The 25812-nt window shown below is 41.6% G+C and overlaps 1 protein-coding gene across 2 annotated transcripts in view; it reads left to right on the top strand.

The window, feature by feature from the left end:
• TMEM178A (transmembrane protein 178A) overlaps positions 1–17143 on the top strand; it is a 50791-nt gene extending 33648 nt beyond the window's left edge. The window contains exons 2-4 of one of the 2 annotated variants that reach the window (XM_058551373.1): positions 3161–3274; positions 6119–6256; positions 16169–17143. In XM_058551373.1, coding sequence (XP_058407356.1) covers positions 3161–3274; positions 6119–6256; positions 16169–16410 — 494 coding nt within the window. In that variant the 3' untranslated portion in view covers positions 16411–17143. Of the gene's footprint in view, positions 1–3160; positions 3275–6118; positions 6257–9959; positions 10240–16168 lie in introns of those variants that run through there. The other variant, XM_058551374.1, reaches the window with a different exon arrangement.
• The last annotated feature ends 8669 nt before the right edge of the window (positions 17144–25812 follow it).

Below are 25812 nucleotides of genomic sequence, written 5' to 3'. Positions count from 1 at the left end.
TTCCCTGTCTTCTCCTTTGCACTGTTATTGTTGCATACATTACATTGTATGCCCATCAACACAATTGCTTCATAATTATTGCTTTATGCTCTCAGTCCTTTAAATCAGATAAGAGGAAAAAGAGTTACAAACAAAAAAATACATTTATATTATCTTTTATGTTTACCTATGTCATGACCTTTACAAATGTCTTTTTTTTTTTATGTAGATTCAGTTACTGTCCTTTAGTAAAGGCGGAAGTTTTCCTTTTAGTATTTCTTGTAGGGAAGATCTGCTAGAGACAAATTTTCTGTTTTTGTTTAACTGGGAACGTCTTAATTTTTCTTCATTTCTGAAGGATGACTTTGCTGCGTATAGAATTCTTGGTTGATAATCCCTCTTTCAGTGCTTTGAATATGTCATCCCCCTCCCTTCTGGCCTCCATGGTTTCTGAGGAGAAAGCAGCTCCTAATCTTTTGAGAATCCTTATATGTGATAAATTGCTTTTTTCTTGCTGCTTTTAACATTCTTTATCTTTGTCTTTTAATACTTTGATTACAATATGTCTGGGTGTGGATCTCTTTGAGTTTCTCCTATTTGTAGTTCATAAAACTTCTTTGATGTGTAGATTCATGTTTTTCATAAAATTTGGGAAGTTTTTGATAATTATTTCTTCAGATATTCTTTTTGCCTCCATTTCTTTTCCTGTCTGGGACTCCCATTATGCTTATGTTGGTGATTGATGATGTATCATGGGTCTCTGAGGCTCTTTTCATTTTCTTCATTCTTTTTCCCTCAGACTGGATAATCTCAATTGACGTATCTTCAAGTTTGCTGATTCTTTCTTCTGCCTGCTCAACATCCTGTTGAGTCCCTCTAGTGAATTTTTTATTTCAGTTATTGTAAGTTTTTAATGCTAGAATTTCGATTTGTTTTTTCCTTTTATTTATTTTTTTCTTTTCATACTCTCTATCACTTTACTGATATTCTCTATTTGATGAGACGTCATTCTCATACTTGCCTTTCGTTCTTTGGATGTGATTTCCTTTAGTTCTTTGAACATATTTAAAATAGCTGATTCAAAGTCTTTGCTAGCTGAGTCCAATGTCTGGGCTTCCTCAGTGACAATTTCTATTGACTGGCTTTTTTTCCCCATAGATGGGCCATGTGTTCTTGTTTCTTTGTATGTTTTGTACTTTCTTATTGAAAACTGGGCATTTAAAATAATATAATGTAGCAGCTCTGGAAATAAGACTTTTCCTTCTCCCTAGAGTTTGTTATTGTTTTAATGTTGTTGCTGTTTGTTTCTTTAGTGACTTTCTGAACTAATTCTGTATAAAGTCTGTATTCTCTGTCATATGTGGCCCCTGAAGTCTCTGCTTGGCTAGCTTAGTGGGAAGCTAATGATTGGATGGAAATGTCCTTAACTGCCTGGAACCAATAAGTCCCTAGTCTTTGCTGATGGATTCTGTATGTGTAGGGCATACCTTCAACTCTGCTTTAGTTTTCACTTCCTGCTTACACAGAGCCTCAAGGTCAGCCTGAGGATGAATATCAAGTGGAATGACAGTTTCAGATAATGCAAATGTAAGCCATTAATATATTTGCAGTTTGTTTTCTATTATTATTCTCATACCCAGATTGTTTGCTCTTTGCAAGCACAGGAATTTTCTGAGTTATAAACACCTAACTTAAGATGTAAACATCTAACTTATATGCCTTAGACCTCACAATCACTGCCACAGGCACATGTCGAAAAAACAAAGAGAAAAATAAAAAAATTTTGAGCTTTTAGAGAATCTGTGGTTTCATAAGAAAAAAACAACCTTCCAAATAGCAGAGGTAGACTTGGGCACTGTTTCTCAAAGTGAGGTTCAAGGACTGCCTGCCTCACAATTACTTGGGATATTTGTTAAAATTCAGGTTCCTGGCTCCATCCAAAATCTTTTGGTTCAGAATATCTTGGGTGGGGTCCAGGAATGTACATTTTTAACTAGCTCCTCAGGAGATTCTTAATGCACAATAATGTCTGAGAAACTCTTTGAGGAAGATGATCCTGTAGGTGCCTTCACATCAGGGACTGACCAACTCATGATACAAACTATGCGCAAATATTAATCTCCCCCTTTTGATGCATGATTTTTTTAAAAAATTCACCTTATTTTTATGCTTACTCAAATTCCACCAATTAGAGATTCATTTGCATCTATGAGGATATTTTTTTTAATAGCTGCCAGGGTTAAAGGATTAACAGTCACTCATATCTCTCTAAAAATTAATCAAATCACATTGCATTTATCCAAACAACTGACCAAGATCCTTTATAATGGAAGAAGGAGGTTTTGTTGTGTTTTAATGTGAAGAAAGGGTAGATAGTTTCATGGGATTCAGAAGACTTTAGAGGAAAAATAGGCCTGTATTAATTTATGCAATAAAAGCATGAGTTGGGAGGGTGGGTAGGAGAAGGTCCTAGACAGAGCAATGGGTACACTTGCCCATTTTAAAATATTGTGTGCAGGGCTGACCATGCAACCAGGAAAGGGAGGAAATTTTTTTCTTTCTCCTCTCTACTTTCAATATTACCCTTTCTCTTGGGACCCAGAATTCAGGTCAGTAAAATTCATAGGAAGGAATTACATCAGCTGCCCTGGAGTTAAATGGGCTCTGGGGGGTTTTCTGGAGACCTAACCACCACCTCAACCACCACATAGAAGGTTATCTTTATGGAAAAATGTCTTCTGGTTTCCAAATAACACACTTGCAAATAAACTTTTTGATGCAACCCATTTGAAAGTTCAAGACTGGATCAAATTAAGACATGTAATTTATCTGTGTTAAATTAAAACTCCAAGCTGATTTCTCCCAATCATCTGTATACTTTTACGCCATTTCTCCTTGAGGAGATTTGTTTTTAGTTAATACGAACTCAATGTTGAAAAACAATCAGGGGAGTTTAGATCCTTATCAAATTTAATACATTCAAAAGTGAAAAGTGATTTTAAAAATTATTTCATGTTTTGGTTTTTACTGCTCTGACTTGCCTCTATTAATGGGAGTAATCAAGAGATTCCTACCCCTTCCCCCATTCAACCCAGTTTAGGATATATAATTCTGCCCCAGGTCTCCAGAATTCTATTACAAATGCACAGACTAGTAAATCGCATTTCTTGTTTCCTTCAAGGTATTGCACAGCGATGCACAGCTATCAAGTACCACTTTTCTCAGCCAATCCGCTTACGAAACATTCCTTTCAATTTAACCAAGACAATACAGCAAGATGAATGGCATCTGCTTCGTGAGTATTTCTGGGAAAGGGTCAGAGAGGAAATAGTGTCTTTCTGAACATAAATTATTCCCACTAGCCCTCTCAGGTTTGGGCTGAAAGATGCTGTGCTGATTATATGTGGGCCCCTGGGCCCAATCCAACTTGGTCAGAGACTCAGAGAGTCATTTCACTATGCTGGGTCACAACTTGTTTACAGATCAAACGTTTGAAAATCAGGCGCGAAGCTTTGTGAGACAGTGCGGTATGCGTGTCCGCCCTGGTGGCATCTGTACACAAGTGGCCTCCTGAGTCTTTTCTTTACCAAGTCTTTGGGTACAAGGATCTGTTCTGCCACTTGTCTTATTTTTGTTTATACAATATTCATTTTAGCTACTATGTCTATCTCAGATCTTGGTATTTCTTCTAAAATATCTTTATGAGTGTATGTCATAATTTTCTCAGAGGGTGTTTGTTACCTCTACGTCTCAATGTTGGGAAGTACTCTCTTTCACTGTCAGGAAAATGTGAAACTCTAGAAAGGATCATGCAATGTGACACTAAAGAGGGTTTATATTTACCTAAAAACTGTTGATTCATGCTGCCTGGTGATAGATAACTCAGGAAAGCAAAAAACTAGACCAAATTCTTTTCAGTCTTTACCCTAATCAGAGGTTGACATTGCCACTTTCCAATGAAATAAGCAGCAAGGACTTCAACGATCTTGTTTGGTGACCAAAGCCACCGCAGAAAGCCAAGCAGAGTCTCGTTTTGTAAGTAAATGTCTCTGCAGATCTAAAGGCTCTATTTTGAATCTCAAACACGTAAATGGAAGCTCTTGTGATATTGCCACAACAGTGGTGTAATATTATAAATATTATGATTGGCAAATTTAGGACTCGGAAAGTCGTTGGCTGAAATGTGGTTTATTTCTTAATAGCATGACTTCCTGAAAATTCTTTCTTGCTGGCTGATCTTGATCATTTCTCAGCAGATCTGAGTTAGAGTCTTATCTAAGTGTTCTTGTGTCTGAATTCTTTATGAGTGTGTTTGAAGTTCTTTGCCTTAATCATCTGTCCAGAAAACCACATAATCACTGGTTTTGGTCAGGCAAGAAAAGCTCATTACAGGATCCTGAGAAAGACACTCATCTCTTGCTCTGAGTATGTACCCTGTTATTGCGCTGCAAGACAGTATGTGAGCGTTCTCCTCTTAATCCTTGTTGAGTTTCACTTGGAAAGATACTTTTAGTGGTCTCATGCATGGTTCCTTTTAAGAAGGTCACACTTGGAGATGTGTACCATGTTTACCAGATAGGCTTATTATGTCTAGTACTAATGCAAATCCCATGTGGATTATATCTGAACTTCATGCCTTTTAATGGTCATAGAAAATAGAACTATCACTTAAGCCACTGGGAATTTAGGAAGTTGTCAGATAATACTGGCTGAACTATTATTACATTTCCCCTGCTTAGATGTGGATATCTCAAAATGACTTATACCCTTAACATTAAACTCAGTCCCTTTAAATTATCACTGCCCTTGACCCCTCGCTCTGTGGTGTCTACACTTCCTCTTCTAGGCAGCGGTGCTCTGCTTTAATTTAGATGCCTTGAGCTGGAAATGAGAAATCCTTTTAACATAAAGGGATGGTCCATGTGTGACTAACAGCAAGACTGGCAGCTGCTATAATCCACCCTCTAACCCTGTGCGCAGCCCCGCTAAGTTGCCCAGGAGCCACGCAAACATGTAACTGGGCACTTCCACCTTAGCAGAGCAGCCCTCACTTCAAAAAGTGGGGCGTGCCCCTTGTCTTGGCTCCATGTGTGTACAGGTGTGCACGAGCCACATGCACTTGCCCAGACTGGCCTCAGGGGCAGCAGACCTATGTTTGGGGTCTATTGTTTTAAGACGGATCATAAAAATTTAGCTAACAGTTTTTAAAATTAGCTTTGTTCCAAAAAAAAAAAAAAGGGAGGAAGGAAGGAAATAGAAAGAAGAACTAGAATAGCAGGAGAGTGGGCAATCGGAATGCTCCTTCAGGTAGCAATCAGGGTGGAAGGATGTCCAGGTACAGGTAGTAGGTCCATCTCTTGGTTTTGCCTAGAGGGTGGGGTTGGGGCTGGGTTTCCGGCCCAGGGATCACAATTGTGTTTTTGTGATAGACCAAACCTGTGACTTGTGTGTACAGTGGACACATGACCCGTGGGAACAGGCCCTCCCTAACCTGGGTAAATGGGTACTCGGGCTGTGGGGCCTCTATTTAAGGGGAGAGGGCGTTTATGAGCAGATGTCCCATGGGTGCACTTCGGGCCTGTTTCAGTTACCACAATTGCCTTCGCTTTCTCAAATCCTTTTTGAAAATAGGCAGGAGTAGATGTAAATAAAAAATAAAATAATTGGCATGTGTGGTGCTCAGGTAAAACCATATTTCACTATAGCTCACTTTTTAGGCTTTCTCCAAAGCCAGGTTAATTATAGCCACTACAGTGGTGGCAACCTACATTTCTATTGCTCTTTTAAGGATAATAAAGATGTTTCTGAGACCCACCTCACTCTCAGTTTACTAAGTAACTTCCTATTATTACCCAAGTTGACCCTGGCATTGCCCTCTGGTCTATTCCCTACCTTGTATAGACTCCTCCATGGACTGAGAGAGGGTAGACCCTGACGCCTCAATTGGTTACACCCGACCTGTCCTCTTAATGGAACACCTGGGCAGAGAATTCCCCAGACCACCTGGGCCCTGTAGGCCCTAAGCCAGCCCACGTAACTTTATTTTCACAATGTATACAAAGCTCTTTGTTCCCTAATTTTCAATAATTTTCCTGCTTCAGCTTACTATTTTGAATGTCTGTTTGTGTTTTGAGATCAGATTTAAGAAGAATTACTGCCGGCTTCCTGGGCATGGCCGTGGCCGTCCTGCTCTGCGGCTGCATTGTGGCCACGGTCAGTTTCTTCTGGGAGGAGAGCCTGACGCAGCACGTGGCTGGACTCCTTTTCCTCATGACGGGTACGCTGAACACCTCAGACACCGCTCCCAGCAGAAGTGAAGCCTGCTCTGCGTGCGGCTAGCTTCACTTCGTTATCTCTCTGTTAATTTTGTTTTTACTTGTGAGAAAAGCAATAAGAAGGTCATTTGGCTTTGGTGGCTAACACAGAATTTAAAGAAAACAACACTGTTAAAAATGCAGCCCTGATGTCTCCATTGTGGCCCTTGAGGTTAGATGGAAATGTCTTGGGTTTAATCTCCATATGAGTCAGCTCTGTTTTTTCTGTCTCATCCTTTCATAATGTGCCCCTAACCCTGGCCTGGACTCTTGGCAAACATGGACCACCGCTTATCAGGAGGAGAGAGAGGGTGATAGTTCAGCACAGCCCTTCCCCCACCCCCCAGCCTGAAAGTCAACTCAGAGTACATCTCTTAGTGATGGCATCACTGGTGTCATTTTTACACACAAAACATTCATTCATTTCATTCCACAGATATTTTTGAGGACTTACTATGTAGCAGACACTGCTCTATGTACTAGAATCGCAATGAATAGGGCAGACAAAATCCTCCATTTTTGTTGTGGGGAGGCATAAATGATCATTTGTGATGGTGATAAAAGCTGTGAGGAAAATAAACAAGGTGGAGTAGGGGACTCAGGAATGCCTTGCTGAGGGGGCGATTTTGGAGCTGAACTGTGAGAAGCAGCTAGTCACTGGGAGTGTGCTGCAGGCTGAGGAAGCCCGGCAGTGCCAAGCCCTCAGGCAGGGATGGGTTGGTGTATTCTGAGCCACAGAAAGAAGACCACTGTGCCTGGAGGGCGGGAAAGGAAAGGACAGTGTCCCACGAGGTGGGAGAAGCAGGCAGTGGCTTGGATTTTAATCTAAGGGTGATGGAAGCCACCAGAACGTTTTAAGCAGAGGAATGACTTGATCTTAAAGCAGGAGATTGGAAGAGGGTGTGTGGAGACATGGCTGTGGTCTTTTTGATTAGCAGGTGAAGGATATTTTTGTCTAAACAGGAATCAGGAGCTGAGTTGACAGCTGACACTGACTGAAGGTGGCTGCTGGGAAGAAATCCTTCCTTCCTTCTGCTCCTTCACAAAAAATTAATGTAGTAATGACTAATGAATGCCAAATTAACAGTTTCATAAAGTATACTCAGTATTAGAACTACTATTACTCTAGACATGTAGCCATTTTAAATAAGCTTATTTCCACTTCCCTGGAGTTCTTTGCTCAAGTGACCATGACTGGGTTTTCTAGCACTTATCACTGTAATAGGTCACTCCCTCAGGCCCCTGTTAACTGGAGGCAGCAGCACCCCTCTGTGGCTGACACAATTTTCTGTCTGTCTGTCTGTCTTTCAGGGCTGACAGGTAGGTGGTGCTTTGCTTCCTGGTGAGGTCAACCAATGTGTGGCCTAAGAAACCCAATTCGTAGGCAGGGGCCCTTCCTTCTAACTCCCACCCGCCCCTTTGCCACTCCATGAGACAGCGCTGTCACCGGCAATGATCTGGAATATGGATCATCATTGTGAGCATCCTGATGGAGCTTTCAGAGTCCCATGGTCCCTGAAGAGTTCTGAGCTGAAAACCAACTTACCTTTTCCAGATTTGGGTGACTGCACAGTGGCTGCCAGGACTGTAGCACAGGGAGGCTAAAATTCTAGTTCCTGAGGTTTTGGAGGAGGATTTGAGCCCTCAAGACCAACCATCCAGTGCCTGCCTAAGGGATTCATTTAAAACCCAAATTATAGAATGAGTGGGTGAGGGTGGCCAAGAATCAGAGGCCTGTGCTGCTCGTTTCTTTAAGCCTCTGCTGGGGCTCAATGGTCATTAAAAATCTCCCCCATTTGCTTCCCTCCCTTTGTTAGTTGAGCCCCCATATACATCAAAGAAATGCAGATTCACTTCCCCCCAACCCTGGAAAGGCCCCACATCACATCCCCTTGTCAGGAAAATGAGAGAAGCTCTGGACCCAGTAAAAGCCTCAGTAGTAGTAGTTTTTAAAGGACGGTTTTAATATGAGTAATGCATGAATAATTTTAGGATACTGTTAGCATATAAAACAATCGTTAGCTTTAAAATAAATCACAGGGCCATAAAAGCCAGGCCTAATGAGTGTTCCTTGGGAGTCTGAGGGGCTGGTTTGGTTTTGGAGGAAAGGAGGTTGGAGTTCAGCATCAGGTTGGCTGGAGGAGAGCTAGGAGGGAGTCTGCTGAGACACTTCCCCATTTCCTTGCTCAGCCCTTATTTCTGATCCTTATGTGGACTGTAGCTCCGGGCCAGACTGGCTCAGGGGTCCTCGGGATTTGTCATCAAAAGCCCCTGTGCAATTGTTAAAAAAAACAAAACAAGCAACACAATAGCCATAATAATAAAAACTCACAACAAACAAACAAAAAAACCACCCCAAACTTATAAACTTGAAGTTCGATAACCAATCCTGAAGGACTAACAGAAACAACATAACATTGTTTTGCTTTTGGTAGCCCAAACAGCATTTTTGGAATAAAGGGAAATCCACGTATAGATCTCACCACCTGAAAAATTAGTTTACGTAAATATTTTCTTTATTCTGGACCAAATCTTGCTCATGTGTTGGAAGGAAGGAAGGGAAAGAAAGGAAAGAAAGAAGGAAAAGGAAGGAAAGAAGGAAGAGAAAGGAGGGAAGGGAAAGAAAGAGAGAGAAAGAGAAAGAAAGAAAAATTGTTTGGACCATCATCACATGGAAAGTATTTAGTCTTCTGGGCTTCCACTGAACATCATACTGTAAATATTCCCCATGTTTCCACATTGTTCTCTACTCAGTTTTCAATAGCTTTTAATCGCTGCTTGTTCTTCCATGGAGTGGATATGCTGTCTTGTGTTCCCTTACTGTGGGGTTCAGTGAGGTTTGTTTTATTTCTGCTACTACAAATAAACCTTTATGTTTCCTCTGTAAACACCGAGATAACTATGTTAATCCATCGCATGAGATGAATTAGCTGTGGACCTTCACATGTAGCAGCAGGAGAGGAGAGCAAATAAGGGTTAAAAGAATTGATTTTAATTAAGCGGAAGCGTCTTCAGCAGCCCTAGTCAGCGTCATTCCCACAGATTTTTGATGCTAAACTTGGCCTCGTCTAATGCACTGGCATCTTCATTCTCCGCCTGAACTTATTAGCCAAACCTTCAATGAAGAGCATCAGTGATGTGACAGTTTGAGATGTTAAAGTGGAAACTTTGAAACAATCTTTCTCCTGCCTTATGGCATGCAGATAGTTCTTGGTTACCCACATGTGGAACAGCAGTGCTGCCGACTGGCAATGCTCGTCCGGAGCCGGGTTCTCAACTCCTTCCTCTTCCCTGGGGCCTCTCAAGGGGTCCTCCAGAAGGGCCAGGGGCAGGCCCCACATTCCCCAAGGGCCCCAAATGTAGCCTTTTGATTTCGTGTGTCCTCTGAGGTCACACACACACGGTCACAGAGGCATACACAGAGGACCCAGGGAAGAAGACGCTTCATCTTCCTGCTGTGAGCTGCTGCCCATTACAAGATGACACTGCTTTCAGGGCGCTGTGATGGGCATGAATATTTCCATCAACATTAAATGATGCATTCTTTTAGATTGCCATAGTGATACAATTATAATGATTATAATTTGTTATAAATATAAATATTTGAAAGGGTTAATGTATTCAATGCAAACATTTTTAAATACAATTTTTATGTCTTCGTTGTAGAGTTTTTATATACTGGGAGTCTCAAAAATTGGATACAGCTTGGGCCTCCCTTGAGGGTGGCCTCACTGCTCACTGGATCCACTCACCTTCACAGGCTGTGTGCTGAGCAGTCACTGCCAACAAGGCAGGGCCTTCCAGCGAGTATTGTGACAGCAGATAAAGAGGAGACAGAGCCTAGACAGCCCCATCGAAGCCCAGGGACAGTTAACACCCGCATTGCGTTATACATTCCTTTGCTGTGATACATTCAAATAAAAAAAGACTGCACTGTGGCAGATGTGTTGAATTATGTAAGTTATCCATTGATTATCACCTAAAACTACAGGTCCTTAATGCCTTACCTAAAACTCTTGGGGCCAGGTGTGTTTTGGAATTCAAGATTTTTAAGTTTTGTTTTAGAAAAGTAATACGGTGCATTTATCTTATATCAGCTAACACTCTCAGCAGGGGCTGAAATCAAATACATTAACATTTCTACAGCAAAACATATGAATATTCACACTAAGGGGGATCAATAAAGACTATAAATAACCTATGTCACATCAGGTCAGGCTTTGCCATTAAATGAGATTGCTGCAATCTTTCAGAAAACGATTGGATGTTTTCTGGATTTAATAATTGCAGATTGTGGATCTTCTATTTTTGTTTTTAAGTTTTGTCTGTCTCTGTTAGTCCTGCCCAGTTATTTATTTAAGACAACTTAGGAATGGCTTTTTGAGCAATCTGTGTGAAAAGTAGCATGAGGCATTTTTTCCTGAAATTGCAAAGAGACCAGAAAGATGGGCAGGCCATTTTTATGAAGGAGTGAAAAAAAAAATCAATGTTTATGCCTTTGGGTGTTGCAGTTACGTTGTTTATCAAGTAAGCTAACCAGGGTGAAGCAGCTTCCACTCCTTTCAGCCTTTTAAGCACATCAAAGGAGTATGGTCAGCAGAGTGGGCCCAGTTACCCTAATGACATCTTACCAGCTGGCCACAGGCACCACGAAGATTTCAGGGAAGGAAATTAGGTTGATGATCTGGGATGGCAGCATAAATTTACTTCTGTCCTGATCCGAAAATATCCCTTCCAGCCCTATAATTCTGTGATATCATGGTATCTTCTAATTAACAACATTGGCAGAAAACCTTTTAATATTTTATAAGAAAAGTGTCTGCCTACAGGGCCTCTCAGAACCAGTAATTATGGACTCTTTTGAAGATGCTACCAGCAATAGCCAGGGCTGGGCTTGGGACTCAGGAAGCTCTTCCCTCTGCTCCACCAGCTGGGCTGCAGAGTATCAGTGGTACCACAGGTAACTCGTGGCTGGTCAGGGGGAGAAGCAAAAGAGAGGGGGAAGCCTAAGAGAAGAACGGAGGAGAGACGACCTCTCTCCTCATGGATCTTCAAGAAGGCCCATTAGATTTTGAACTTTTTGAATGCAGGTGTGGTATCTTATTTATCTTCTCATACCCCTGTCCCATACCTTGCATTACCTGGATTGCTACTGACAAAAATGTGGCATTAGCTGAAATAACTAGCTATATAGGTTAGTCCTACATGGGGTAATTTGGCATGAACTTGTTCTTAGGTTGGTAGAGCTCTATGTATCGCAGAGCTCAATTTTGTTCAGCAGGTTTTGTTGACTCCATGTGCTCGGCTCTATTAGACGACATGTAGAACCTATAGGAAGTCTAGGAGGTCTCTACTGCCTTTCCCTGAGAAGCTTGCTGGAAAGAACACTTGGGATAGGAACCACATTGACGTCAAACCAATTATGGCTCTAACCAACAAGAACTCATTAAACTGAACTATCTCGAAGATAATCAGAGCTGGGTGTGGGTTGTGGTAGATGCTTGATAAAGAATTCTTGAATAGCTGATTAAATAACATCTGAAATAGTAAAATCTTGCTTAGATCTATAAAAGGGATAGAAATATACTTCATAATTGACACACACACACACACCCACACACACACACGATGTTATGGGCTGAATTGTGTGTCCCCAAAATTCATATATTGAAGTCCTAACCCCTAGTACCTCAGAATGTGAGTGTATCTGGAGAGAGGGTCTTTATGGAGGTAATTAAGTTAAAATGAAGTCATTAGGGTGGGCCATAATCTTATACTATGACTGGTGTCCTTGTGAGAAGAGGAAATTTGGACATAGATAGTTACAGAGGGAAGACTGTGAAGGCACAGGGAGAAGACAGCCATCTGCAAGCCAAGGAGAGAGGCCTTGGAAGAGCGCAACCCTGCCAGCAGCTGGATCTCAGACTTCTAGCCTCCAGAATTGTGAGAAAATAAATTTCTATTGTTTCTGCCACTTTCTGGTACTTGGCTATGGCAGCCTGAGCAAACCAATACACATGAGTACTGTAAGATGTGCATTTGGAACTAAAATAGAATTCCACAGTATCAAAATTGACCAAAGACTAATAATCCAGCTACAACAAAGATGTTTCCATCATTTAAACAACACTTTTTCTTGGTGTCTTCAAAGTTAGAAGATTTTTCCTTTTTAAAATATCTTGAATGGGTTAGGCCTCTTTCACAAAAGCTTGTTGGAAACATTGGAAACAATGCTTTATCTCCTCTCAGGACATTTCCTTGTAATCATCAGAAACAGTGCTGGTCATCCCACAAATAATAGCTGTGGCAGCTGTATGCTTGCAAATGTTCTTAGGGATGTGTGGGTCTGAAAAGGAGGAACTCTGATATGCTCTTGTGTCAGTCTTTGCTTTCCTCTTACTCAGAACAACTTCAAGAGCATCTTGGAAGGAGAAACACTGTCACTGAAGGGCAGCCTGTGGGGGCATTTGCGCGAAGGGGGAAGGGCAGACAAGGGGCGTATTTGTGGGCTCATTGTAACCCTCTCCACCACTCAGCTGAGCTGGTAAAGGCCGCAAGAAATGAAGCAGGTTTTCATCAAGGTTTGATGAGCACCTTATTCCAAAAAGAAATTAAGAGGCACAGAGATGCATATAATATTTCATGATAAAATAAATACAAGTCTAGAAGCAAGACAAAGGAGCAATCAGGTTTGCAAGTCAAGGTAGATCCAAGAGTGAGAGCAGTGGTGAATAGCATGACATGAAGTCCCCCACTTTTGCTCATGGTGGGCCACTGATTTAGCAGTAGGGAGTTTCAGCTCGCTGGCAACTCAGTCAAAGAAAGAAATTCTATTAGTGACGTCATTCACAGTGTCCATGAGATAAGCACAAAGCAAGTGCCCTCGAAAGCACAACCATTCACGCCACCAAGGGCAGAGAAAATCATCCTCATGGTTCCTTACAATCCTTGTCTGTTCAGTGTGAACTGGTAGTGTTATGCTAAAATTCATTTCACCCAAAACAATTTTATGGAGTTGGCAGGGGAGAGGTGCTAATAAAATCAATGTTTAGTATAAAATTAAAGGGAGTATATAAAGAAAGAAAAATCCATGACATTCTATTTTTTATTTAGTTGCATAATACCGAGTACTAGATTCACTAGGAAGATTTGGGAAATGATCTTGCTCTATTCCTTATTTTGGAATAACAGAATCACGGACATTCGACGCTATAAGGGACTTCAGTAACCAAGTTCCCCATTTTTTTTCCCGGATGAATAAACTGCTAAGGCTCAGAGAGGTTAGGTAATTTCGAGGTCGCACAGTGATTAGTAATAGATGTGGGGACCAGAATACACATTTCCTGCATCCCAGCCCAATGCATTTGGACATCAAAGGAGGCTTAAAAGTCGAAGTTTGAACTCAAGCTTTCAGAGGTCATTAAAACCACATTACTTGTAAAAAGCTTTGCTTTTAGGCATTCAGCTGTGTGCAGTTAAATGCAGAGTAGAGTAGTTTTTCCTGTGAACAGGTCATTGTTCTATTATGTTTTACCTGTTGATATTCCAGAGATCAATTTTTTCTAACTGCCTTATTGTTCTATCACCAGCATTCATTAGAAGGGCCTTGTCATATATAAACACCGTCTTTGTTTTGGTGCCAGTGAAAACATTCATGTAGACGTAAGAACATTTGCTCTTCTCAAGGTTTGAAAACAGCAGAGGAGTATTCTTTTTTGACTGGTCCATTCCTTTATGAAAAAGTTATTTCCATCATGATCTTTCTTTGGAGGACTCAAAGTGGTGTGTTTCCTTTAGTAACCTGGAGCAAGAAGTCGGAAGCTACGATTTTAGCCTTTTTAGAAAAACAGAATCACTTTAGAGTTTAAAAATAGAGTTAAGCAGAGTGGGAAATATCAAATTATTTCAGATTGTGTCCTTTTAATTTAAAACATTTCTTTTTTAAAGGCTCATTTGGAAAAGCATTCAGGCAACGTGCCCTTACGTGATTTGCATGCAGGCAGAATCCTAGCACTTAAAAATGGCGTTAAGGTGATCTTAATTTCCTCCCAACTGCTGTCTGCTCTGAGTTTGTTTTCCTGCTAGTGTTTCTGCTTCCCAGAGCTCTATTAAAAAAAGCAGGGAAGGAGCCAGCCTTGATGGCCTAGTGGCTAAAGTTTGGCACACTCCACTTCGGCAGCCCGTGTTTGGTTTCCGGGTTTGGAAACATAACACTCGTCTGTCAGCAGCCATGCTGTGTCAGGGACTCACATAGAACTAGAAGGACTTACAACTAGAATATACAACTATGTCCTGGGGCTTTGGAGAGGGACAAAAAAAAAAGAGAGGCCAGCCCAGGGGCATAGTGGTTAAGTTTGCACACTCTGCTTCAGTGGCCCGGGGTTCACAAATTGGGAGCCCAGGCGTGGACCCATGCACTGCTCATCAAGCAATGCTGTGGCGGTGTCCCATTTACAGGGTAGAGGAAGATTGGCACAGATGTTAGCTCAGGGCGAATCTTCCTCAAACAAAAAGAGGAAATTGGCAACAGATATTAGCTCAGGGCCACTCTTCCTCACCAAAAAAAAAAAAAGGAAGATTGGCAACACGTTAGCTTAGGGCAAATCTTTCCCAGCAATAAATAAATAAATAAATAAATAAAAATTAAAAAAGGGGGAGGATCTGTGATTATAGGCCTCTCTCTTCAGTTCCCAAATCTGTGTCTCTGTTATCTATGGGGATGCTGAATATTTCCCCAAGGTTACAAAAGTGATTTTCCAGCAAGTAGATGTAACCTCCATTTTACACAGGGATAAACTGAAATATGAAGAAGAGATGTGTAGGACTCGGAACTGAACTGGACATTCTGATACTTCACTGGGTGCCAGCTTCTGTTTCCATTTCCCACTGTCAGCTCAGCAACTGCCTCATTCTGATCCCATGCCCGTCCAAAAGAAGCATGCTTAGGGGTCCACTGTGGCGGAATAGGAGCATCTGCATACTCGGGGCATGGCTTGAGTGCTCAAAATCCTGTGTTTTGGGCTTTTGAAGCATTTCTATCAGCCTTTATTTCAGTGTTCTGGAAGGACAATTACGCATATACGTGTTGATATAAAAAAGTAAAATTTTGGCTCTATTTTCTTTATGTTACCCAGATATTCCCTACATTCTGAGTGGTTGAAGTATATGATCTGCTTACTCAGCTATTTTACATCAGTTCCAACTTCCTGGATTTAATTTATATTATTTAAAAGCTTTTATTCATTCATTAAAAAAAACAAACAAAAAAACCTCACCATGCTTTGTTGAAGCCCTATAATGTGCCAGGCTCTGTGCCTTAAAAAATGATTTAACACTTGTAAAAATTCATTTAAAATATTATTTACAGGCAACATACTAAATACTAATGATAATAGTAATTAAAAAAGAAAGCAGACTTTGTATGATGATTGCAACTTTATAAAAATGTGTCAAATCAGGTATAGAACAAAGGGAAATGACAACTGTTTTGTATTACGTTTGAGTGATTACAGAAGATTTTTTTCCCTTAAAATAATTAGAATTTTTATTAAGTTGTTTTTAAGAATAAAAAACAAAAATTCAAATTTACATACCATTCAAGCAAGATAATTCTGAATAATCCAAGTTATCAGCATTTTTCCCTGTCTGTCTTTTTCTCTCCTGTATCTCCAGTACCTAGTGTACGGTCTGGCACATAAAGGTTTTGCCAATGTTTGTTGAATTAAGTAATTTAAGTGAAAGAAGTAGAGATCCTTTATTAACTTGGAGGGGTTGCCTCATCAGTTGATCTGATTTTCACAAAGGCCTATCTGGCATTTGCCTTGTAGCAGGCAAAACTGTAACTGATCTTCCTGTTCTCTTTGTATTATTTATAGGGATATTTTGCACCATTTCCCTCTGCACTTATGCTGCCAGCATCTCCTATGATTTGAACCGGCTCCCGAAGCTAATTTATAGCCTGCCTGATGATGTGGAACATGGCTACAGCTGGTCCATCTTTTGCGCCTGGTGCAGTTTAGGCTTTATTGTGGCAGCTGGAGGTCTCTGCATCGCTTATCCGTTTATCAGCCGGACCAAGATTGCACATCTAAAGTCTGGCAGGGACTCCACAGTATGACTGTCCACACTCAAGTTCACTGCTCGGTGACCCGTCCACAATGCGGACGACTCCTGAGAGGCACGGAGCAGAGTTTGCGTCAGGATCCCAAGCACAAAATGGTCTTTTACATTCCAACCTGTTGCCTGCCAGCCCTTTCTGGATGACTGATATGAAATCATGCAAAACCTCCATACCTTTCTAAGGACAAGCCTACTGTGGATTCAAGTGCTTTAATGACTATTTATGCTTTGACTGTGAGAAATAGGGAGTAGTGCCATGGGACATTTCCAGGTTTAGAAAAAGAGGAAACTGCAATGGAAAAATTTGTATGATTGCCATTTATTTCGGAAAGTTTGTATATAACAATTACCTGAGAGTCATTTCTATTTGCAAAAGGATTCATAACAAAGCGAATATAATTTTCTTGTCATTGTACCATGCTTGTTGAATTTTAATGCAGCATTTTCAGAACTTGTCCTAATGGTGTCTTGTTGTGTCAGCACCAAATATTTGTGCATTATTTGTGGAGTTCCTCGTCACAGGAAGAATCTTCTGTTGCCTTATTTATTTTTTTTAATTGAAGTCTCTTCTCTGTCTTTGTACTGGAATCAAAATCATAAGGAAAACAGATCAACCATATAAGAGCTACTCTGTGACACTATGCAGTATTGTTTGAAGTCCTATCTGTTGTTCAACCTCTGTCTCTTTACGTTAACCGGATTTCTGCATTAAATGAGTGCCCCCTTGTTAATCTGGGTGTTTTCCTGTCTTTTAGCTGTTGCAACAGGTCTCCCTAGCAATATGGACAGGTGAGAACTCTGCTGTTTTAATAAGACTCTTATTAAGCCTTACTAATTGCTTCATTTCCATTAGGTGGGTCATTATTATTCATCTTTTTTGTAGCAACCACACACTTGATATTGACAAAAGACGCCATGTTCAAACTTCATTTAAAACCTTACCATAGTATTTAAAATTTTCATCTTTCTTTCTCTCTCCCTTTACCATCAGCCTGGTATTTAGCCAGTGACAAGGATACACCGTTTCTAGCCTTGTCCTTGGACCTTCTAGTCCAGTGGATTTCAACCTTGGCTGAATCACCTGGGGAATTTTTCAGTGGTACCTAAACTGGGCCCCACCCCAGACCAATTGACTCAAGAATGTCTGCAGCTGGGCCCAGGCTTGAGTATTTTTGATAAAACATCCCAGATAATTCTGATGTGCAGCTGGGATTGAGAGCCACTGAACTGGGCCAGAACCGCAGTTATCTCCTTAGTAGCTAACACTTATTTAGCACTTACTGTGTGCCGACAACTGAGCTATATTTTTTCCAGCTATAATTTCATTGAATCCTCTCAAAAGCTCTATGAAGTAGGTACTGTTATTCCATTTTATGATAAGGGACCCGAGGATCAGACTCAGAACTTTTGCTTCATTGTTTTTCTCAATCCTTTTCCTGTGTGTGAGGCTAGGACAAAAGTTAACATCCTTCCACTGTGTTTCCTTGTCTTTAAATGGAAGAGTGGGTGCTGGCTAACTTCTAAGCTTTTCTTTTCAACGCCTACATTATCCTATATTCTATACACAATGTGTGATCAAGATGCTCTTTGCAGTGGGGGAAGATGCCATATCCAGAAGTAAAACACTGTTTCAGATTTTAATTTCATAAAAGATACTTTTTTTTTCATTATGAAAATGGATTTGGTACGCATAAAAGGATAAAGATAATCTACTCCCCCAAAATAAAGCCTGATTTCCAAGCGACAGTGTCCACATATTGTCACGCAAACCTTTTGGAAGACATTAGATGATGCCAGTGACCACATGAGCTCTCGCCGAAGCCTGTGTGTATGTTCCCTGGCAATCTCTCAGGCCTGTTTAATAAACCCATCCCTCTGGATGAGATCAGAGACATAGAGAAAGGGGCAATTATTTTCATTTATTACTTGTGTGGGAAATTCTCAAAGCAGGAGAGCTGTTTCTTTGAAGTCTTCTTTGAAGATCCTCATAGAAGATGTCAAGACTCTTGAACATTTATATTCCAACCACCACAGCAGTGTCTGAGCGAGTGATTTTTGAAGTTTCTGAGAAGCTTCCTAGGGGTTTGAGGTGAGAATGGAAGAAAGCCTCGGAGTGACAGAAGGTTGAAGGGTTCGCGCGCCAGAAAGATTTGCCCAGAAGCCAGGGGAGTTCAGTTGGGATTCAAACGTGTGCTGGCAAGACAGAGCCTCCCCGCCTTCCAGCCAAAGGGGGCTCAGGGCAAGGAGCAACGTGCCCAAGGTCCCTTGCTTCCTATTTACTGTCATGAAAGTGTGAGCAAATGTTGCCGAAGTCGGACATTTGGCCCCCAGTCCTCCGGCTCCTCTTAGGGGTGTTTTTTAAATTGGCTCGTGAGTGAAGAATGATTGAAATGGCCACACGCTACTACGTGGGGCAGAATAATCTATTGAGACTATTTGTTTGTTCTCTCTGTCCCACTTCTGGTTGCATGCCTGTAGCCAGACTCTGTTTCTTTGCCTTGGGGATTTTTTTGCAGGGCAGAAAGCAGAGGTGGCTGAGCTCATTGAAGTGAGGACTCAGTACGTCCAGAAGGGAGGACAGGTCAGAGGACTGACTTGTGGGCTAGCAGTGCCCCACGGCATCCTGGAGACTGGAAAGAGAAAAGGATGGCAACCTCACGATTAGCTGGGCCCACGCTCCCTGAAAGTATCAGGACCTCAGAGAGGGTGGCTGTGTGGGGCAGCCAGGGATACTGAGGCCCTTGGTACAATGGCTCTCATGCCCCAACCGTGGTTTCAGAGCAGCAGAACCAGTGCCTAGGAGGGACCAAGCCTTGGAAGAATGGGCTTCTCAGTGGTAGCCAGTCTGACCCTTGGAAGGCCCAGGGACATTGGCACAACTGTGTGTGTCCCCAGTAATGATTGAGGACAAATTCCCCCCAGTCTTGCAAAATAGAACTTTGAATAGAAAGTACATGGATTTACAGAACCCCTGGGATTGTAGACTAAGAATCGTGTTCATCTGCCATATATAAACAACATTTAAAAAAAGAAGGCTTTAAGCAAACCCCATAGGCCCCTCTTTTTAATAATGTTGTCCTTGGTTTATTTGTATTGTTGGAACCATTGCCACCTACTTCAAGGGAACCCTACCCCCTCCTTCTTTGGAGCACTGTGGATTCTTGACAATTAAGAGTCCAGGATATAGGAAACTTATATACAATGTAATTTCTCCAGAAAAAGCCATTGTGTCTTGCAACAAATATTTATCGGATGCCTACTATGTGACAAGCCCTATTCTAGGCACTTGGGGAACATCAGTGAAGCAAAACAGATAAAGGTTCTTGCCCTTGTGAAACTTGTTCTAGTAAAATGCAGTAAATTATAAGTAAAAAATTAAAGTTACCCTTTCAAGACCCAAATAATTTCATAAGTCCAGGATTAAAGTAATTCAATGTGGTTATTAAAATAAGTTTCTTTTGAATTACACTTTCATTGGCTGTGCATTTCACTTCATATCATTGTTATTTGGATCTATCCTCAGTAACATAAAAAGTACATTATTAACTTTTTTGGGGGGTTGCATCCCAAAGATTTCCCATTTGAAACTTAAATCTGAAAACGATAAAAGTGTACTGCACAGGTGAACTTCAGTTACCTGAGCTAAGGAGCCTTGGTTCCTGAGTTCCTAAGGTTACCTGAGCTAAGGATGAAGAAAAACATGGGATCCTGGAGATTCAAGAGGCCAAAGGTCAAGATAAACCACCCACTGGAGGCCAGAGCATCTGGGATGCCAATCCTGCCTGGTCACTGCCTCCAGGACTGCTCAGGCTCTTTCCTCTGCTGGGACACCCACTCATACTCTGCCTGGCTGCTCACGCTGACTTTTCCTTGTGTCTCAGCTTCAACACAACACTCCTTGAAGCCTGCCTTGAACATGCTACACTGCTTTACCCCTTTCTCAGCCAGTTATACTCTGCATGCTAATTGCTTGTTCACCCCTAACTGGATCATAGACTCTTGCAAGGTGTCAACTGTGTCTTGTTCGTGTTTTGTCTCCAGAGCTTAGCCCTGGAACACAGTAGGTACTCATAAATCTTTGCTGAATAAATGCATGGATTCAGAGTCACAAAGATAAACTCTCATCTTCCCTGGACAGAACTGACTCTCTTAGCACCAATTTTAGGGAGCCCATAAAAAAAAATAGTAACATAATGGGCTAAATGGAATGAGAATATGGCTTGGCAAGCAAGTAAGCCTCATTAGAATAATTAAAGGGACTATTAACCCAAACTAACCCAGATATAACTTGAAATGCGTTATGAACTAAGTACTATGGATCATTTATTTGATGGCTCAAACAGTATTAAGCTGGTAACCTCAATATGATTCTACACCTCAATTTAGAGCTTTCCCATTTATGTGCGGGTATGTTTTAAATCTCTAATTGGAATTCTGAAAGGAGTGCTTCAAAAATGACTTGTTTGAATGCAAATAGCTATACTGACCAAAAACCCTTTTAAATTGCATTATTTGAATTTCTCTGGAGCCCTGTCCTTTAACCAGAAGGAGAGGAAATTCTCCTTGCTGCAGGACAACCCTAAACACTTGGCGGTGCTCAGGGCACCCCACTGCATACTGGGAACATGGCTATCCAATATATTTCCTCTCCATATACAACCCATATTTTGCCAGCCTTCAAAGCAAGATTTCTAATTGTTCTAAAACCTATTAGAATATGTCTTCTTGTAGCTTCCATAAAAGGAAAACAAATTAGTTGACTATGACATAAGATACTTTTCTGTCTTTATTTCCTATTTTTTCTCCCTATTAGCTCGTCCTGTAAAATACTGCCTGCTATGCATAAGGCCCTGGGCTACTCATGGGCCTCTCTCAGGTCCTCTCTGCAGGTGGGAACTGAGAGAAAACTGTGGGGCTGGAGTGGCGAGAGCAAGGGGGCAGTGGTGTAGGTGAGATTGCCAAGATAGGCAGCGCCTTGTTGGTCACCAAAAGGAGGCCGGATTTTATTCTGGCAAAGGAAAGCAATGAAAGTGTTTAAAGAAGGACAATGATGTGATCTGATTTCCACTTTAAGAATGCCACTGTTGCCGCTGGATGGAGAATGGACAGGAAGAAGCCAAGACTGGAGGTGGAGAAGCCAGTTGAGGAGGAGGATGTTGCAGGAGTCCAGGAGACATGATGGCCTGGACCAAGAGGGTGGCAATGCAGATGGAGAGAAGTGGGTGGATATATTTTAGAGACAGAATTGAAAAGACTTCCTGGTAAATTGGATGGAGGGGGAACAAGGAAGGGACATTATCAAGAATGACAACTAAGCAATTTTTAGAGTTAAATTATTTACTAAAGAAATTATGGTCCTTGTATCAAAAAGGAGATAGCATAATTTGAAAAAAAGAGGAAAAGAAAAAAAAAGACTAAGTTTTATGGTAAACCCAGTGTTACATAGGATGGCATTTATCCTTACCTGGGTGGAACCCAGGACTGAAATCTGCAGTTGAGAATATGGTCCAATGACTCCAATGGACCTTCTCTCTAATTGAGCCAGCTGCCAGCCTCATCCTCTTTGATTTCTAGATGTTCTCCAGAAGCTACCTATACCAGGGCTGGCAAAGAGGATTTAGTTTGAGTGTGACCCTGATCAATCAGTGATGACTGGGAAGATTTCTGTCCAGCCACAAGGGGAAAGGACGAAGTGATTATGAGTGAATGGGAAAGGCAGATGTCACACACTGGCCACCCCCAGCTTCAGTCACACCAAATGGACTATTGCCCTGCTTTCGTTAAGTCCCCATCGTGTCTTAGGGCTGGCGTTGTCGACATTCACAAAATGCACAGACCACTGCCCCACTCATTTTGGATGGCCAAGACTCTGATGATGCCACTGCCTTGAGTGAGTTGTGAGGATGGATGAACTAACTGTACCCTCAGGCTCTTTAGGAACTGTTCTAAACCTATACAGGACCTTAGAGGTAAATTTCCTCAATATCTGCATGGATGTGGAGTGACACCCTCTGGGAATTCTGGAAAGTACAGGGAAGCCTTGCTAGAGCAGGGGTTCAAGGAGGCTCCATTAGATCCTGACAAGAAGGGTGTAGGACTCCATTGACTATGCTCCCAGCACACAATAGGTCCCTCACAATCATAGACAGCTGTCAAGCTCAGGACATTTAGTTCTTGAATCATAAAACACCTTTTATTTTTATCCTCATGGCTTTGGCTGTCAGTCAAGTTGACTGATGAGCACATAAATACTTGCTTTAGAAACTTGGCCATGCCTGAACTGAGCTTCACTCAGCTGTGGCTTCAGTGGGCTTCAAATTCATTCCCCGCATGTAAAACACATCATATCTCATCAGACCAGTTGGAGCTGTTAAGTATAAGAACACAAAAGGAACCCAATTCCTTTTGCATAAATTGCTAAGGTTTTCTCATTTCTCCCTAAGCCCTGGTTTTCCATTTGTTAGTTTTGAACTTTATTGGGTGCTCAGAAAAAAATCTTCTCTCTTTCAAAGCACTTGATTCTAAGAGGATGGTGCTGGAGTCCCATTCCTGTCAATTCCTAGATCTCCTTCACACTTGTAAATGTTAGATATAAACAAGAAGTGGAAAAGAAAGCTCTAATTCTCAAGTCCTCTCCTGTTCTGTCTCTTGGCGTGGATGAGACTGACACAGCGTTTCCTCAGTGACTATTCCAGGCCATGCTCTTTACAAACCTTATCTTGTTTTTATAACCTCTACTTTATGGATGGGGAAACTAAGGCTCCTAGTGGTAAAATAACCTTCCCTAAGGTACTAAGCGGCAGAGTCACGGTTTGGATTCTGGTCTGCTCACTCCAAAGCTATTACTCTTTCCACTTTCCCATGTAGCATCCACATCACCTACTTGAGACTCAGCACAAATATCAGTACTGCATTTTTAACCATATTTGAACTTATTTCTCAAAATTTTATACATCTAGATAGATTCACATTCCCCTGCGTTTTTCATGGTTCTCCTTGGAAGTTGCTGCTCCGCAGTGTTTAATCAAGCTGCTGCATTTCTAAACCCAAGCACACGCTGCCCTTTGTAATTCTGTAAAGAATGCCAAACCTATTTTATAAGCACAGAACCTCTCCCTACATGAGTGACCTTCAGGAGGTCCTACACTCTGCAGTAGCCTAAAGGTATGACAGCAACTTTAATTACCTTCTCGACACTCCCCCCTCCAAGAACATTTCTAGAAATTCCCATGTCACCAGGGCAGCTCCAAGATTAATATGTAAGTGAATAGGTCCTCCTTACTTAGTCCCGTGAAAGCTTTCCTGGTGGCTTTTTAAAAACTATTAAATGAAAGCAATTATTCAAAAAAGGAGGCTATATAGCTTTGTGGTTAGAGATAGGATAGGAACTCAGAGACTCATGAATTTTAGTTCTTGTTTTGTGACTGTCTTGACGTGTGGCCCTGAGAGTCAATCATCTCTTCTGAACCTCTGGAGACAATTATGAGCTGACGTGCTTTCCAGGGATGTTGACAATAACTACACATTTAAGAAGCCCACGAAACATTCTGAACACCTCTATAAAATTTTTATTTTCTTTATCCAAGTTGAATGTGAACTCATTTGAAAAACATAGCATGTAAATTACACAAACAATGAAATAAAGCCATCTGATGTTGAGTCAATGTAAGGACATCTTCTAAGTTTTTTCTTACACATCAAGGAGAGCACGTCATTTTATACTTTTTCTTCGAGAGGTTGGTCGCCGTGCAGTGACTTCAAAACAAAACCAAACCTCAAGACAGGCTTGGGAGGTATATGAAGGCTCTGATAGTCATTCCTGTCAGCAATAAAGGAAACTGAGACCCTGAGCATTAACCCATGATCTCTCAGCCAGTCTTTGGCAAGGTGTCTCACTCCACAACAAATGAGCTGACTAGGTTTTGAGGTCAATACGTCTGAGTAAGCATCTGTATTCCTGCAAACATGTCGATGGAGCATCAGCATGTGCTTTATATGCTTCTGCTGTGACTACAGTAAATCACTATCATGCCAACATGTTTCTCAAATAAAATGGACTTGGGAATTGAAACTAAACCAACTGTGAAAGGTAATCTGGGGGAGACAACACAAGTGATTAATGTGGTATTGATTCAAAGGATGAGCCAGCTCTTAAACAAAGAATTTTCCAAAAAAGTAACAGTTTAAAGAGTGTTCAGGGCTGGCCCGTGGCTTAGCGGTTAAGTGCGCGAGCTCTGCTACTGGCGGCCCGAGTTCGGATCCCAGGCGCGCACTGACGCGCCGCTTCTCCGGCCATGCTGAGGCCGCGTCCCACATACAGCAACTAGAAGGATGTGCAACTATGACACACAACTATCTACTGGGGCTTTGGGGAGAAAAAAGGAGGAGGATTGGCAATAGATGTTAGCTCAGGGCCGGTCTTCCTCAGCAAAAAGAGGAGGATTAGGGGCCGGCCCCGTGGCTTAGCGGTTAGGTGCGCGCGCTCCGCTGCTGGCGGCCCGGGTTCGGATCCCGGGCATGCACCGACGCACGGCTTCTCCGGCCATGCTGAGGTCGTGTCCCACGTACAGCAACTAGAAGGATGTGCAGCTATGATGTACAACTATCTACTGGGGCTTTGGGGGGAAAAATAAATAAATAAAATTATAAAAAAAAAAAAGAGGAGGATTAGCATGGATGTTAGCTCAGGGCTGATCTTCCTCACTAAATAAATAAATAAATAAATAAAACTGTAAAAAATAAAAAAATAAAGAGTGTTCATAGGAGTAGGGAGCGGTTTCCAAGAGAGTTAGAGAGAAGGTGAGGGAAGAATGAAGGTGAGCTGGAGTGAGGTGGGCTGAAGGGTAGGGAGCCATGTGGAACCATGTAGAGTGGGAGACTTGGATGCCCTCTTCTCACAACCTTGTCAAAAAAATACCAGTTACTGTGGGGAGTTAGATAAGTGAAGAATGCAACGGGTTAAGATGAAATTTAGTCCAATTTTATTATTTTTTAAAGCAATCAGCCTGTGAGTCTGTGATACGCCTACATAATCAAGAAGGGTGTCAGAGAAAATGTCAAGCTTTTACCTAGTAATGGTTGAGCAGCTGGTTCTGTGCTGCATGATTCCATACATTCCAAAGTCACAAAGGAAAAAAGGAAAAAAGTCTTCCTTCAGGGGATAACAGCTGAAAACCTTTTTCTTTTTTCCCTTGTAACATTGCAGTGCATGGATTTGGTCAGAGGGAGGGGGAGTTTGGTCTAGCATCTGGGCCTTTCTGGCTCTGTTCACTTGGTTGGCAGATGACCATGGAAAGTAACCTGCATGTGGTCATTTGACTATCAGATCTATATTGAGTGCCTGGTGCGTGCCAGAGACTGACTCAAGCGCAGGGATAATCAGTGAGAAAATCAACAAAAC

Source organism: Diceros bicornis, chromosome 12, assembly GCF_020826845.1.
Source record: "Diceros bicornis minor isolate mBicDic1 chromosome 12, mDicBic1.mat.cur, whole genome shotgun sequence".
NCBI lineage: Eukaryota > Metazoa > Chordata > Mammalia > Perissodactyla > Rhinocerotidae > Diceros > Diceros bicornis.
This window is presented reverse-complemented; position numbering and strand designations above follow the sequence as displayed.